The sequence below is a fragment of the Pseudophryne corroboree genome, chromosome 9, assembly GCF_028390025.1.
Source record: "Pseudophryne corroboree isolate aPseCor3 chromosome 9, aPseCor3.hap2, whole genome shotgun sequence".
Taxonomy (NCBI): domain Eukaryota; kingdom Metazoa; phylum Chordata; class Amphibia; order Anura; family Myobatrachidae; genus Pseudophryne; species Pseudophryne corroboree.
In genome coordinates, this window is record NC_086452.1 from 362,837,007 (window position 1) to 362,852,694 (window position 15,688).

The 15,688-nt window shown below is 47.6% G+C and overlaps 1 protein-coding gene across 1 annotated transcript in view; it reads left to right on the forward strand.

Annotated features, from left to right (window-relative positions):
• The window catches only part of SGSM3 (small G protein signaling modulator 3), a 154,701-nt gene that overhangs the window by 69,200 nt on the left and 69,813 nt on the right, over window positions 1–15,688 (forward strand). The window contains exons 2-10 of the mRNA XM_063940730.1: window positions 836–1,013; window positions 3,361–3,446; window positions 3,579–3,645; window positions 3,836–4,044; window positions 5,264–5,371; window positions 11,935–12,078; window positions 12,172–12,367; window positions 12,579–12,724; window positions 14,680–14,907. Of these exons, the coding sequence (XP_063796800.1) occupies window positions 1,007–1,013; window positions 3,361–3,446; window positions 3,579–3,645; window positions 3,836–4,044; window positions 5,264–5,371; window positions 11,935–12,078; window positions 12,172–12,367; window positions 12,579–12,724; window positions 14,680–14,907 (1,191 nt within the window). The 5' untranslated portion in view covers window positions 836–1,006. The remainder of the gene's footprint in view (window positions 1–835; window positions 1,014–3,360; window positions 3,447–3,578; window positions 3,646–3,835; window positions 4,045–5,263; window positions 5,372–11,934; window positions 12,079–12,171; window positions 12,368–12,578; window positions 12,725–14,679; window positions 14,908–15,688) is intronic.

The following is a 15,688-nucleotide window of genomic DNA, read 5'->3' on the forward strand; positions in this document are numbered from 1 at the left end:
TCTAATAGGGCGGCAGCTCTCTGCTTCCTTACTGCTAATTGTCATCTGTGTATTCTCATTGGAGGGAGGGGGGGGGGGGGGGTTCTAGCATGTACACTACTGTCGTACTGAGTACTTACATCACAGAGGGGGAGCGCTGATCACCCAGCCCCACTTGCGGAGCGGTATTAAAGATGGCGGCCGGGTGATCCTCCCTGGCGTCTCCTTTTAAACATTCATCCACACAGGTGGGCTGGGTTTGCCTCGGCGGGAGAGGCAAACCCAGCCCTCCTGTCTCACCAGACCCTGAGCAGACCTATAGAGGACGCTGACAGCTAATGACAGGGCGGGACAAGGCGGACGGGGAGGGGCGGGCCGCGGAGGTCTCCGTCTCGACACATGCACGGAGACAGTGATAATAAAAATGCAATGCAGTGTGCTTAGTGTGTTTGGCGGGGTCCAGCGGGCAGCAAAGTGCGGGGCGGGAGGGCGCAAACAAACGGGCAGGGCGGGATTCAGGGGTCTAAAAAAGGGGCAGGGCGCAGCGCCCTGTGAAAGACACCTAGAGTGAACACTAGCTCTAGGTTTAAAATCCCAAATACTGCCTTTCATATGGTAATAGGTCCATCTTTGAAATATATTTTCCAGCCTCCATTATTTATGTACCTATTTGTGTATCGATGGTATGCTATGACTCAGGCTGAATCAACACAAAGCTTGTGTTTGTGCTAGGCTAGCCCTTAGGGTGCAAACATTCAGGGACATAGACTGAGAACAAAACCACAACCCATAGACTTGGCAAGAATGTGTTTCTGAATACACCACTTGCAATGAATTTGTTCTTGATTTCCAATAGAGAACATCTGCTGCCAACATACCAGCTCCCATAAGAGACTGATGCTACCTTGTGATCACCGCCAGTTCTTATCTTGAGCTCCACAGAGTATCCTGAAGACATTGCCTTTGTAAATTGTCCAGAACCCAAGGCGAGGATTAAACCCGAGGCAGCAGAATTTACTCTGGCACCATGTCAGGTAAGAGGGAGACTCGCAGATTTCTTTGTGAAGTTTATTAAATGTGATTATTGCATCTTTTTTTTGTTTGTTTTGTTTCTCTTCTAAACACATTATAATACGTTGATACATAAACTCTAATAGCATATATAACTGTTGTAGACCAATCAGTATTTGATTTTACGTTCATGTAGTAATAGTCCTCATGTAGTCTTCAGCAGTGGTGAATTTCCCACTAGGCATGTGCCTAGGGGTGGCATACCAGGCTGATGAGGCCAGGTGATTCCTTTTCTTTGTCATTCCGACTTATTTGTTTCATATTTTATTTTGCAATTGATGAGAGTGAGATAATGGGTAGCATATTGTGATTCAGAAGGTGGTAGTGGGATGAGGTTGGCAGTGCCGTAACTAGACATTTTGGCGCTGTGTGAAAGAAACAGCACCGGCGCTCCCCCCAACACACACCATATACAAAACAGGGCCAATGCGCGCAAAAATATAGGGGCATGGCCTAATGGGGAAGGGGCATGGCCACAGCGCTCCCTTTTACACATTACGGCAGGCAGAGCTCCCTTTTACGCAACACGGCAGGTCCCTCTTTTACACAGCACGGCAGGTAGAGTCCCCCTTATACACAGCACGGCAGGTATTGTCCCCCTTCTTTACACATTAGGCAGCAGTCCCCCTTTTTTACATATCACAGCAACAGAGCCCCTTTTTTTTTACACATTAGGCACAGTGAGAGAGAGTGTGTGTATGTGTGTGTTTTCACCTGTGTGATGACTTCCAGGCAGACAGACCGTCCTATACGGGACCTGCAGCAGCCTGCATTAGCGCTCCCTCTCCAATACAGAGCCGGCGCCCCGTCCCTTACAAATGCGCCGGGACTCACAGGCGGGATACGGGGGGTAAAACGCGCTACCACATGCCAGCTGCAGCACCACTCCCAGTCCCTTACACAGGCGCTGGGACTCACAGGCGGGATACGGGGGGTAAGGTGCGCTACCACATGCCAGCTTCAGCGCCACTCCCTGTCCCTTACACCTGTGCCGGGACTCGCAGGTGGAATACTGGTGGGGAGGTGCACTACCACATGCCAGCTTCAGCGCCACTCCCCATCCCTTACACAGGCGCCGGGACTCTCAGGCGGGATACGGGTGGTGAGGTGCGCTACCACATGCCAGCTGCACTGCCACTCCCCATCCCTTACACAGGTGCCGGGACTCACAGGCAGGATATGGGTGGTGAGGTGCGCTACCGCATGCCAGCTTCAGCGCCACTCCCCGTCCCTTACACAGGCACTAGGACTCACAGGCAAGTTACGGGTGGTGAGGTGAGCTACCACATGCCAGGTGCAGCGCCACTCCCCGTCCCTTACACAGGCGCCGGGACTCACAGGCAGCATACAGGTGGTGAGGTGTGCTACCACGTTGCCAGCTTCAGCGCCACTCCCTGTCCCTTACACAGGCACCGGGACTCACAGGCGGGAAATGGGTGGTGAGGAGCGTTTCCACAAGCCAGCTGCAGCGCCACTCCCCGTCCCTTACACAGGCACCGGGACTCACAGGCGGGATACGGGTGGTGAGGTGCGCGACCATGCCGACGCCAGGTGGAACTTTCACTAGTGCCTCACTGGGTACAGCGACCATGCGGGGGGGAAGGGGGGTTGCTGCCAGACGGTGCGCCTGCAGTGCATTTGCGCTGTGGGCAAGGTACCATCGGTACACACCTAGTTAAGGCCCTGGAGGTTGGAGCTGCTTTTGTGGTCTTGAGTTATCCAGACTGGCCACGATATTAAGGGGGCAATGATGAAGGGGGTGGGGGGTGGGGGGATAATGTGCCTAAGGGCAGCCTTACCCCTAAATCCACCCCTCTCAAGAAGCATTTCACAATTGAACATGGAAGTGTCCACATACACCTATCCTCAAATCAAATGGAGTTATTTGGCACGTCATGAACTTCGCGACTTACCTGCACCATGCCACTTTTTCTTAATGTGTGCTCTGATGTGCTACTTTATACTAATTCCTTTGTGACAAAAAATACTTATCAATGGTATTTAGTACATTATTAGGGACTTTTAGTGAAATAAGATCCAGAATTCAGGAAAACGTACATAATTTGGGTAAAAAGGCAACAGACAGTGGAATTCCAGGTAAGGCACATAGAATGATAATGATATATGAGCTAATCCGGAAGTGCTTGTAGTAGGGAACTGTAACAAAACATTGCAAATAGCACTCATGGCACCTAAATAGACTTATGAGTGATCAAAGCTAAAGACTAATTGCTACATATGTGTTCTTGAATCCATGTTAATAAACAATCCCAAATGTTTAATGTTATCTTCTTTATAATCTACTTTTAGGGAGTTACACACCGTCCCCCGGTGGTTCCTTCTCAGCCCTCACACCAAGCATGTGGCCACAGGACATACTCGCAAAGTATACACAGGTAAGAATCAAGTCTAGGGAACATCAAGGTGTGAATATTTGTGTGCCCTAGCATATTGGAGTTTTACTTGTTGACCGATTTAACAAATGCATTTTTCTTATATGGCTCTTTATCATCTTATACCCTTTGCAGAAGGAGCAATCTGTAGAGCAGCCAGAGTTTCGCTATGATGAATTTGGTTTCCGAGTAGATAAGGAAGGTGAGAATGTTGCTTTAAGGTAGTATTTGGAAAACCGGTTTCTATAGCTTGGTACAGGTATAATGAAATAATTCCTCCTAATGTCTGCTCACCTTGTTACCTACATCTTATTTATTTCTCTCCTATACTTTATTTTGTGCTTCTTGTGTCTATTACTATGCTAACGATGCCATCTTTACTTTGTATGTAGATGGGGCAGAACCAAATTCCAGCAAGCTCTTGGGTATCCCTTTGACAGAAGACCCCCAGCAGAGACTAAAGTGGCAGGCCCACCTGGAATTCACTCACAACCATGATGTAGGAGACCTGACATGGGATAAGATTGATGTAACCCTCCCTCATTCTGACAAGTTGCGCTCCCTCGTTCTTGCTGGGATTCCACACAGTATGAGACCACAGGTATGATGTAGAGAGAGAGAAAATAATGGTACATCATTCTACACTGAGGAGTTGATGTATTAAGCAGCGAAAAGAGTGGAGAAGTAGACCAGTGGCAGAAGTTGCCCATAGCAACTTACCAGCTTCTACCTATCATTTTATAGAATGCACTTGATAAATGCTACCTCGATGCTCATTAGTTACTATGGGCAACTTTTCCGTTTGTCCACTTTACACTTTAGAAGCTTTGATACATCTACCCCATGGGCTGTAAATGACTTGTTTGATTATGCTATCCTGTTAGGAAGTCCTGACTTGTGGAACATGTCTAACTGAAATGTTGTGCTTTCATGCGGGATATCTGAAACAATGCTCAGATCATCCTAGAGTAAAAGTCTTGCAGCTTTAGTAAATATCGCTTTTTCACTAAAGTCCTGGATCTGACCCAGGATTTGGAACACTGTGGCACATGTATTAACCTGGAGAAGGGATAAAGAAGTGATAAGTGCAAGGTGATAACGCACCAGCCAATCATTACGGATTTGAAAAAATGACAGGAGCTGACTGGATGGTGCGTTATCACCTTGCACTTATCACTTCTTTATCCCTTCTCCAGGTTTAATACATCTGCCCCACTGTTCCAAACCAGGTCAGACCCCTTTTCTACCGTGGCACTGATCTGGGTTATTCCCCTATCAGAGGCGGCATTGGAGATGACATCATCTACTTGCGCCGGGAAAGCATTTCTCCCCATGCTGTGAACGTGTCCCTGGTCAGATGATCCGGGTTACCATTTCCACTGCAGCTCACCTGTTTCCTTCCCAAATAAAATGCTGCTTGGTAGCCAGGAAGGATTCCTGGGTGACTGGACCCGGAGGAGCCCTTTCCACTGACAAAAATCTCGGATTCATGAGTGCTCATGTGCAATAACCTAGGATTTTTCAAGTCAATGAAAAAGAGGTATAAAAAAATATTATAAACTTGCCTGAAGTAAATGCAGGACTGCTGGAAGAATACAATGATCATTAGCTAGACAACATGCGTGGACTTGGTGGTCCTGTGGATCTTCATCTTCCGTCAATATGTCATAGACTTTATTATTTCATTTCTAGACATTTGCATCTTCCGAAATGAATCGCACATTGCCATGCCATGGTATATGTTTAAGTTTTAAACACTTATTCAGTATGTGTATTGCTTAATTAAACAATGATTAATATCTTATTGCATTATGACCCAGCTCTGGATGAGACTCTCAGGTGCCTTGCAGAAGAAAAGGAATTCAGAGATGACATACAAAGATATTGTGCGGAATAGCTCCAATGACGAGACTCTAGCTGCTAAACAGGTACTGAGAGGCGTTTTCATACAGCACTGACAAACTACTTTCTGTCCATCCTTTGATTTCTGCTTTCCTTTTCCGATCACATTGCTTTTATATGAAAGGAGTATGTAATTAATAATAAGATTTTACTTACCGATAAATCTATTTCTCGTAGTCCGTAGTGGATGCTGGGACTCCGTCAGGACCATGGGGATTAGCGGCTCCGCAGGAGACGGGGCACAAAAATAAAAGCTTTAGGACTAGGTGGTGTGCACTGGCTCCTCCCCCTATGGCCCTCCTCCAAGCCTCAGTTAGGATACTGTGCCCGGACGAGCGTACACAATAAGGAAGGATTTTGAATCCCGGGTAAGACTCATACCAGCCACACCAATCACACCGTACAACCTGTGATCTGAACCCAGTTAACAGTATGACAAACGTAGGAGCCTCTGAACAGACGTCTCACAACAATAACAACCCGATTTTTTTGTAACAATAACTATGTACAAGTATTGCAGACAATCCGCACTTGGGATGGGCGCCCAGCATCCACTACGGACTACGAGAAATAGATTTATCGGTAAGTAAAATCTTATTTTCTCTGACGTCCTAGTGGATGCTGGGACTCCGTCAGGACTATGGGGATTATACCAAAGCTCCCAAACGGGCGGGAGAGTGCGGATGACTCTGCAGCACCGAATGAGAGAACTCCAGGTCCTCTTTAGCCAGGGTATCAAATTTGTAGAATTTTACAAACGTGTTCTCCCCCGACCACGTAGCTGCTCGGCAGAGTTGTAATGCCGAGACCCCTCGGGCAGCCGCCCAAGATGAGCCCACCTTCCTTGTGGAATGGGCCTTGATAGATTTAGGCTGTGGCAGGCCTGCCACAGAATGTGCAAGTTGAATTGTGCTACAAATCCAACGAGCAATCGTCTGCTTAGAAGCAGGAGCACCCAGCTTGTTGGGTGCATACAGTATAAACAGCGAGTCAGATTTTCTGACTCCAGCCGTCCTTGAAATATATATATTTTCAATGCCCTGACAACGTCCAGCAACTTGGAATCCTCCAAATCGCTAGTAGCCGCAGGCACCACAATAGGCTGGTTCAGGTGAAACGCTGAAACCACCTTAGGCAGAAACTGAGGACGCGTCCGCAGTTCTGCCCTGTCCGAATGGAAAATCAGATATGGGCTTTTATACGATAAAGCCGCCAATTCTGACACTCTCCTGGCTGAAGCCAGGGCCAGTAGCATGGTTACTTTCCATGTAAGATATTTCAAATCCACCGATTTGAGTGGCTCAAACCAATGGGATTTGAGAAAATCCAAAACTACATTAAGATCCCACGGAGCCACTGGGGGCACAACCGGGGGCTGTATATGTAGTACTCCTTTTACAAAAGTCTGGACATCAGGAACTGAAGCCAATTCTTTCTGGAAGAAAATCGACAGGGCCGAAATTTGAACCTTAATGGACCCTAATTTGAGGCCCATAGACAATCCTGTTTGCAGGAAATGTAGGAATCGACCCAGTTGAAATTCCTCCGTCGGGGCCTTCCTGGCCTCACACCACGCAACATATTTTCTCCAAATCCGGTGATAATGTTGTGCAGTCACCTCCTTCCTGGCTTTTACCAGGGTAGGGATGACCTCTTCCGGAATGCCTTTTTCCCTTAGAATTCGGCGTTCAACCGCCATGCCGTCAAACGCAGCCGCGGTAAGTCTTGGAATAGACACGGTCCCTGCTGAAGCAGGTCCCGTCTTAGAGGTAGAGGCCACGGATCTTCCGTGAGCATCTCCTGAAGTTCCGGGTACCAAGTTCTTCTTGGCCAATCCGGAGCCACGAGTATCGTTCTTACTCCCCTTTGCCGTATAATTCTCAGTACTTTTGGTATGAGAGGCAGAGGAGGAAACACATACACTGACTGGAACACCCACGGTGTTACCAGAGCGTCCACAGCTATTGCCTGAGGGTCTCTTGACCTGGCGCAATACCTGTCCAGTTTTTTGTTGAGGCGGGACGCCATCATATCCACCTTTTGGTTTTTCCCAACGGTTCACAATCATGTGGAAGACTTCTGGATGAAGTCCCCACTCTCCCGGGTGTAGATCGTGTCTGCTGAGGAAGTCCGCTTCCCAGTTGTCCACTCCCGGAATGAACACTGCTGACAGTGCTATCACATGATCTTCCGCCCAGCGAAGAATCCTTGCAGCTTCTGCCATTGCCCTCCTGCTTCTTGTGCCGCCCTGTCTGTTTACGTGGGCGACTGCCGTGATGTTGTCCGACTGGATCAACACCGGCTGACCCTGAAGCAGGGGTTTTGCCAGGCTTAGAGCATTGTAAATCGCTCTTAGCTCCAGTATATTTATGTGAAGAGACATCTCCAGGCTTGACCACACTCCCTGGAAGTTTCTTCCCTGTGTGACCGCTCCCCAGCCTCTCAGACTGGCATCCGTGGTCACCAGGACCCAGTCCTGTATGCCGAATCTGCGGCCCTCTAACAGATGAGCACTCTGCAACCACCACAGAAGAGACACCCTTGTCCGTGGAGACAAAGTTATCCGCTGATGCATCTGCAGATGCGATCCGGACCATTTGTCCAGCAGATCCCACTGAAAAGTTCGTGCGTGGAATCTGCCGAATGGAATCGCTTCGTAAGAAGCCACCATTTTTCCCAGGACTCTTGTGCATTGATGCACAGACACTTTTCCTGGTTTTAGGAGGTTCCTGACAAGTTCGGATAACTCCCTGGCTTTCTCCTCCGGAAGAAACACCTTTTTCTGAACCGTGTCCAGAATCATTCCCAGGAACAGCAGACGTGTCGTCGGGGTCAATTGAGATTTTGGAAAATTCAGAATCCACCCGTGCTGTTGCAGCACTACTTGGGTTAGTGCTACTACGTCCTCCAGCTGTTCTCTGGACCTTGCCCTTATCAGGAGATCGTCCAAGTAAGGGATAATTAATACGCCTTTTCTTCGCAGAAGAAACATCATTTCGGCCATTACCTTGGTAAAGACCCGAGGTGCCGTGGACAATCCAAACGGCAGCGTCTGAAACTGATAATGACAGTTTTGCACCACGAACCTGAGGTACCCTTGATGTGAAGGGCAAATTGGGACATGCAGGTAAGCATCCTTGATGTCCAGGGACACCATAAAGTCCCCTTCTTCCAGATTCGCTATCACTGCTCTGAGTGACTCCATCTTGAACTTGAATTTTTGTATGTACAGGTTCAAAGATTTCAGATTTAGAATAGGTCTTACCGAGCCGTCCGGCTTCGGTACCACAAATAGTGTGGAATAATACCCCTTTCCCTGTTGTAGGAGGGGTACCTTGACTATCACCTGCTGAGAATACAGCTTGTGAATGGCTTCCAATACCGTCGCCCTGTCTGAGGGAGACGTTGGCAGAGCAGACTTTAGGAACCGGCGAGGGGGAGACTTCTCGAATTCCAACCTGTAACCCTGAGATACTACCTGCAGGATCCAGGGGTCCACCTGTGAGTGAGCCCACTGTGCGCTGAAATTCTTGAGTCGACCCCCCACCGCCCCTGAGTCCGCTTGTAAAGCCCCAACGTCATGCTGAGGGCTTTGCAGAAGCCGGGGAGGGCTTCTGCTCCTGGGAGGGAGCTGCTTGGTGCACTCTCTTACCCTTTCCTTTGCCTCGGGGCAGATATGACTGTCCTTTTGCCCGCTTGTTCTTATAGGAACGAAAGGACTACGGCTGAAAAGACGGTGTCTTTTTCTGTTGGGAGGGGACCTGAGGTAAAAAGGTGGATTTCCCGGCTGTTGCCGTGGCCACCAAATCCGATAGACCGACCCCAAATAATTCCTCCCCTTTATACGGCAATACTTCCATATGCCGTTTGGAATCCGCATCACCTGACCACTGTCGCGTCCATAAACTTCTTCTGGCAGATATGGACATCGCACTTACTCTCGATGCCAGAGTGCAAATATCCCTCTGAGCATCTCGCATATAAAGAAAAGCATCCTTTAATTGCTCTATAGTCAATAAAATACTGTCCCTATCCAGGGTATCAATATTTTCAGTCAGGGAATCCGACCAAACCACCCCAGCACTGCACATCCATGCTGAGGCGATGGCTGGTCGCAGTATAACACCAGTATGAGTGTATATACTTTTCAGGGTAGTTTCCAGCCTCCTATCAGCTGGATCCTTGAGGGCGGCCGTTTCAGGAGACGGTAACGCCACTTGTTTTGATAAGCGTGTGAGTGCCTTATCCACCCTAGGGGGTGTTTCCCAGCGCGCCCTAACCTCTGGCGGGAAAGGATATAATGCCAATAACTTCTTTGAAATTAGCAGTTTTCTATCGGGGTTAACCCACGCTTCATCACACACTTCATTCAATTCCTCTGATTCAGGAAAAACTACAGGTAGTTTTTTCAGACCCCACATAATACCCCTTTTTGTGGTACTTGCAGTATCAGAGATATGCAAAGCCTCCTTCATTGCCGTGATCATATAACGTGTGGCCCTACTGGAAAATACGTTTGTTTCTTCACCGTCGACACTAGATTCGGTGTCCGTGTCTGGGTCTGTGTCGACCGACTGAGGTAAAGGGCGTTTTACAGCCCCTGACGGTGTCTGAGACGCCTGGACAGGTACTAACCGGTTTGCCGGCCGTCTCATGTCGTCAACTGATTTTTGTAACGTGCTGACATTATCACGTAATTCCATAAACAAAGCCATCCATTCCGGTGTCGACTCCCTAGGGGGTGACATCACCATTACCGGCAATTGCTCCGCCTCCACACCAACATCGTCCTCATACATGTCGACACACACGTACCGACACACAGCAGACACACAGGGAATGCTCTTATCGAAGACAGGACCCCACTAGCCCTTTGGGGAGACAGAGGGAGAGTTTGCCAGCACACACCCAAGCGCTATAAATATATAGGAACAACCCTACAGAAGTGTTGTTTCCTTTATAGCAGCTTAATATATCAATATCGCCAAAAAAGTGCCCCCCCTCTCTGTTTTTTTACCCTGTTTCTGTAGTGCAGTGCAGGGGAGAGTCCTGGGAGCCTTCCTCGCAGCGGAGCTGTGCAGGAAAATGGCGCTGTGTGCTGAGGAGATAGGCCCCGCCCCCTATTTCGGCGGGCTCTTCTCCCGGTGTTTGTGAGACCTGGCAGGGGTTAAATACATCCATATAGCCCCAGGGGCTATATGTGATGTATTTTTAGCCAGAACAAGGTATTATCATTGCTGCCCAGGGCGCCCCCCCCCAGCGCCCTGCACCCTCAGTGACCGCTGGTGTGAAGTGTGCTGACAACAATGGCGCACAGCTGCAGTGCTGTGCGCTACCTCATGAAGACTGAAAAGTCTTCTGCCGCCGGTTTCTGGACCTCTTCGCTTTTCGGCATCTGCAAGGGGGTCGGCGGCGCGGCTCCGGGACCGGACTCCATGGCTGGGCCTGTGTTCGATCCCTCTGGAGCTAATGGTGTCCAGTAGCCTAAGAAGCCAATCCATCCTGCACGCAGGTGAGTTCACTTCTTCTCCCCTAAGTCCCTCGTTGCAGTGAGCCTGTTGCCAGCAGGACTCACTGAAAATAAAAAACGTAATAACTTTTTCTAAGCAGCTCTTTAGGAGAGCCACCTAGATTGCACCCTGCTCGGACGGGCACAAAAACCTAACTGAGGCTTGGAGGAGGGTCATAGGGGGAGGAGCCAGTGCACACCACCTAGTCCTAAAGCTTTTATTTTTGTGCCCTGTCTCCTGCGGAGCCGCTAATCCCCATGGTCCTGACGGAGTCCCAGCATCCACTAGGACGTCAGAGAAAATATAGTTAGATATTATATTTATTTTATCTCATGGATTTGTTTTTTTAAGGCGGCTGTTCTAGTTTACAAGCTTACAAAGTGCCATGGACAACCTTGGCAACCACAGTCACTTGGCACCTGATGTAGATAGCAGAGAGGCTTTGGAATGTCCCTCTGAGCTCTTTCTGCTCTGTGACTTTCCACCCTCTGCTATCACATGATCTGCTGAGGGGATCCGTTCAATTTGCTGGCTGTCGGGATCCCGACAGCCAGCAATGCCGCCAGCCAGAATACCGGCACACAGGGGCTCTTTCCACTTGTAGGTGTCCACAACACCCATACAGTGGGAATAGAACCTGCGTCGAGCGCTGCTCGCCACCGAGCCCGCAGCGTGGCGAGCGAAGCAAGCCCACAAGGGGATTCCTACTGCTCGCCCCACTGCCCGCATTCTGCTGGGCGGTATGCCTCTGTCGGTATACTGACAGCCGGTATCCCACCCTGTGGGATTACGTATGTAATCCCTGCTGAGAGCTGTGGTAGTCGGTGTCTGAGAGACATATTTGTTTTCTCTCTGGAGTGATATTGATATGAGATCATGGTTTGTATAAGTATAGATTAACTAGTACATTTTGGCCCAATTCCCCATTCATCTGATAGGTACACTTTTAAGTGCTTCATGAATAGACCCCTAAATTATAAAAAATCAAATTATGTCAGTTTGTCGTGTATGATCTTGGGTCTGCTTGCCAGGCTCGAAGTTATTCATTGTAACAGAGTGTTGGCAATCTCTTTCTTCAGATTGAGAAGGACTTACTCCGCACAATGCCCAGCAATGCTTGTTTCTCTAACATGCAAAGCGTGGGTGTCCCTCGCCTCAGACGAGTGCTGCGTGGGCTGTCATGGCTGTACCCCGATATTGGCTACTGCCAAGGCACTGGCATGGTGAGTGTTACAGATAGCATGCCAGACATACTGTTGTATTACGATTCGTTAGTTTACCGAAACCAAGGTCTCTAAAGCTCTGCCCGTTGTCAGGTGGCCGCGTGCTTACTGCTCTTCCTAGAGGAAGAAGATGCCTTCTGGATGTTGTGTGCCCTTGTAGAGGACCTAGTGCCAGCCTCTTATTTCAACACCACTCTGGTAGGTGTTCAGACAGATCAGCGAGTGCTGAGACATCTCATTGTGCAGTACCTCCCACCGCTGGATAAGCTGCTGCAGGAACATGATATTGGTAAGTGGTGTGTATGTTTAAGCTATACCATGGATACATGATTTAAGTACAATAATATTTACTAGTCTGTCAACTCTTAAGCACCCGAACTGAAATGTGCCCACTATGTGGGCATGCACCAGCTTGATTGTTTTGTATCGCTATTTTCCTCTGTATATTTTTGTACATGTTGTTTTTTACTGTGTTTCTCTCTCTCTCTCACGGTCTGCAGAGCTGTCTCTTATTACTTTACACTGGTTCCTCACTGCATTTGCGAGTGTAGTGCACATTAAACTGCTGCTACGGATATGGGATATGTTCTTCTACCAGGGCTCCATGGTCTTGTTTCAGACCACCTTGGGCATGCTAAAAATTAAGGTGAGACTAGTTTTCCACCCATAGTGTGAAGATGGCGTCACATTTTCAGAAGCCTGTATAGCGCTTGTATTTCTAGCCCTTGTGTCTAATCCATGGTGGAATAAATAGCAGCTGGCTTATATTAACTCCATGCTATGCAATGTAAGTCGCACGGAATCTGTCACATTACTAATATCACAGCTCATTTTAGCTTGCTTTAGCATGATTTGCATGGTATAAGGCCTTCCGTTTGGGGATAACCACATACCTGTACAGTGAAGTAGGATGTAGAGAACTGGTAGAACTGAATTGTTCGTCCTGCAAAATGCAGTATGTTTTCCTGCAGCATCAATGTGAGACACAAGAGATTCTAGGGTTTAGTAAATAGCATCTTCTAACCACAGTGCCCACTAGTACATCTTCTTCAGTGCCCTGGTTAGGAGGGCATAAAGCTTCAAAGGGAGATAGAGGTGGTTTATGTGCAAACATTGCCATTTAAGGCCCTTCCACAGCATCTCAATTGGATTCAAGTCAGGACTTTGACTAGGCCACTCCAAAACCAGCCATTCAGAGGTGGACTTCCTCTTGCATCTCGTATCGTTGCCTTGCTGCATATCCCAATTGCACTTGAGCGTCAGATCACCGACCGATGACCAGATATTTTCCCTCAGAATTTTCTGGTAGAATTTATGATCCCATTAATTATGGCAAGTCATCCAGTCCTGAAGCAGCAAAGCATCCCCACACCATCTCACTACCACCAACATTTTTAAGTGGCGGGCTGATGTTCTTTTTGTGGAATTTATGTGAAGATCTGAAAACCTTAGCGTGACAAGCAAAAATAGAAGAAATCTGGAAGTTGGAAAAACGTCTTTATAGAACTGTATCTCCAACTGCATTTAGGAAGGCATGCTCAACACTAGGTGATCTTTCATTCTACTGTAGTGAAAGACTTCATCTTAACAGGTCTACAAGTTGGCAATTTGGTCCTCCTTTACTGTATTCTATAGGACAGAGGTTCTCAAATGCGATCCTCAAGACCTCCCAATGGCCCAGGTTTTATGGTTATCCATGCCTCGCCACAGGTGACTTAGGGGTCTATTTACTAAGCCTTGGATGGAGATAAAGTGGATGGAGATAAAGTACCAGCCAATCAGCTCCTAACTGCCATGTCACAGACTGTGTTTTCAACTGACAGTTAGGAGCTGATTGGCTGGTACTTTATCTCCGTCCACTTTATCTCCATTTAAGGCTTAGTATATAGACCCCTTATTAGTACCTCAGTCAATTTGATGTAACCATCTGTGCTGAGCCATGGGAATACCTAAAACTTGGACCATTGGGGTGCCTTGAGGACCACGTCTGGGGACCTCTGCTATGGGTTAAATGTTCTTTGACAAGTCAGAATCCGCGGAGCACCATAGGCTGTAAATCCCATAGTCGAAGTGTGACCCTTGTGATGCTGACAGAAGAAATAGGCTGTTGCACTGATTGTAAACCCCTTTCCTTGGCAGCATGTAGGGTGATACATCACAGCCCTTTCAGTGATAACAGGCCTCCTCTATACAGTCTGTCTTGGCTAGTGTTTTACTGAAGGATGATGGTGGGATTATAGGGGATTGTGGTGCCCTTCAATTCGGGGTAATCTCGAAATTGCTCAATCCAGAGCGATGTACTGGAGATGTGCCCTGCACACACATCTCGAATATATGATAAGCTTAATTTGTGCTTCTTAATATACACCCCTAAAATGCAAAGATGTGCAGTGTCATTTCCGGCATTCCAACACTGTCACAATGTCACATGGCCTGTACTTTGCCCCTTATTGGATTAGCACCTATATGTTTAGAATAAGAAAAAAAAATTATGTGGCGGAAAAAATACCTATTTTTTTATTTTGATGGAAATTTGTACCTTTCTGAAACCCATAAATATTGGCTAAAGAGATTTGACCTAGGAATCTTCCTTGCCCGCAGGAGGAAGAGCTCATCCAGTCCGAAAACTCTGCTTCCATCTTTAACACTTTGTCAGACATTCCGTCCCAAATAGAAGACGCAGACATGCTGCTGCGGGAAGCCATGATGATTGCAGGAACCCTCACTGAGGTTATGATAGAGGCTCAGCGACGCAAACACCTGGCTTATCTCATTGCAGACCAGGGCCAGCTGCTCAACTCCACGGCTGCTGTCACTAACCTATCCAAGGTGAGGAGCATGCGGGATCATTATAATCTGTGTTGCTTTATATATCGGGGGCATTATTTTCTGAAATATCTCTTTTCCTGCCCGCAAATATATGCTACCGTTATGAGGGTAGAAATCCATAATTAAATTAAATTATTTTCAGTAATTCACTATCATTTCACAAATGTATTGGCAAGAATGTGTAGTTTCTTATTTCTACCTATTAAAATGTATTTATGTATTATTTTTACCCTTTGAAATAACCTTAAGGGTAAATGTTTGGATTACATGTTGGCTGTATACAGGCTGAATAAAACTATAGATTCCATTGTTTAGTATGAACTCCTATGTCATTGCTGTACTGGTAATTTGTACTTGCTGTGTGTGCTGATAGCATGTGAGAGTGGTGTCAGCGGGTATGGGACTCAGGGTCGACAGTGGCTAGGTCGACACCTGTTCGTCGACAGTGGCTAGGTCAACACGAAAAAAGCGACATGCGTTTTCGTGTTTTTTTTCGGTGTCGTTTTCTTTGTAAAGTGACCGGGAACCCCAATTAGTGCACCGTGTCCTCTCACGTGGCTCGCTTCGCTCGTTACCGTTCCCAGTCGTAGTCCACGTGGATCGTAAAGTAAGTAAAGATAAAATTTATGAAAAACTCATGTCGACCTTTTTGCACGTCGACCATGTTCATGTCGACCTAATGGTCGTGTCAACCTATTTCTAGTGTCGACCTATTCACTGTCGACCAATGGGTGTCAACCTAAGTGGTGTCGACCCAGAGTCCGAATACCGTGTAAGCGCA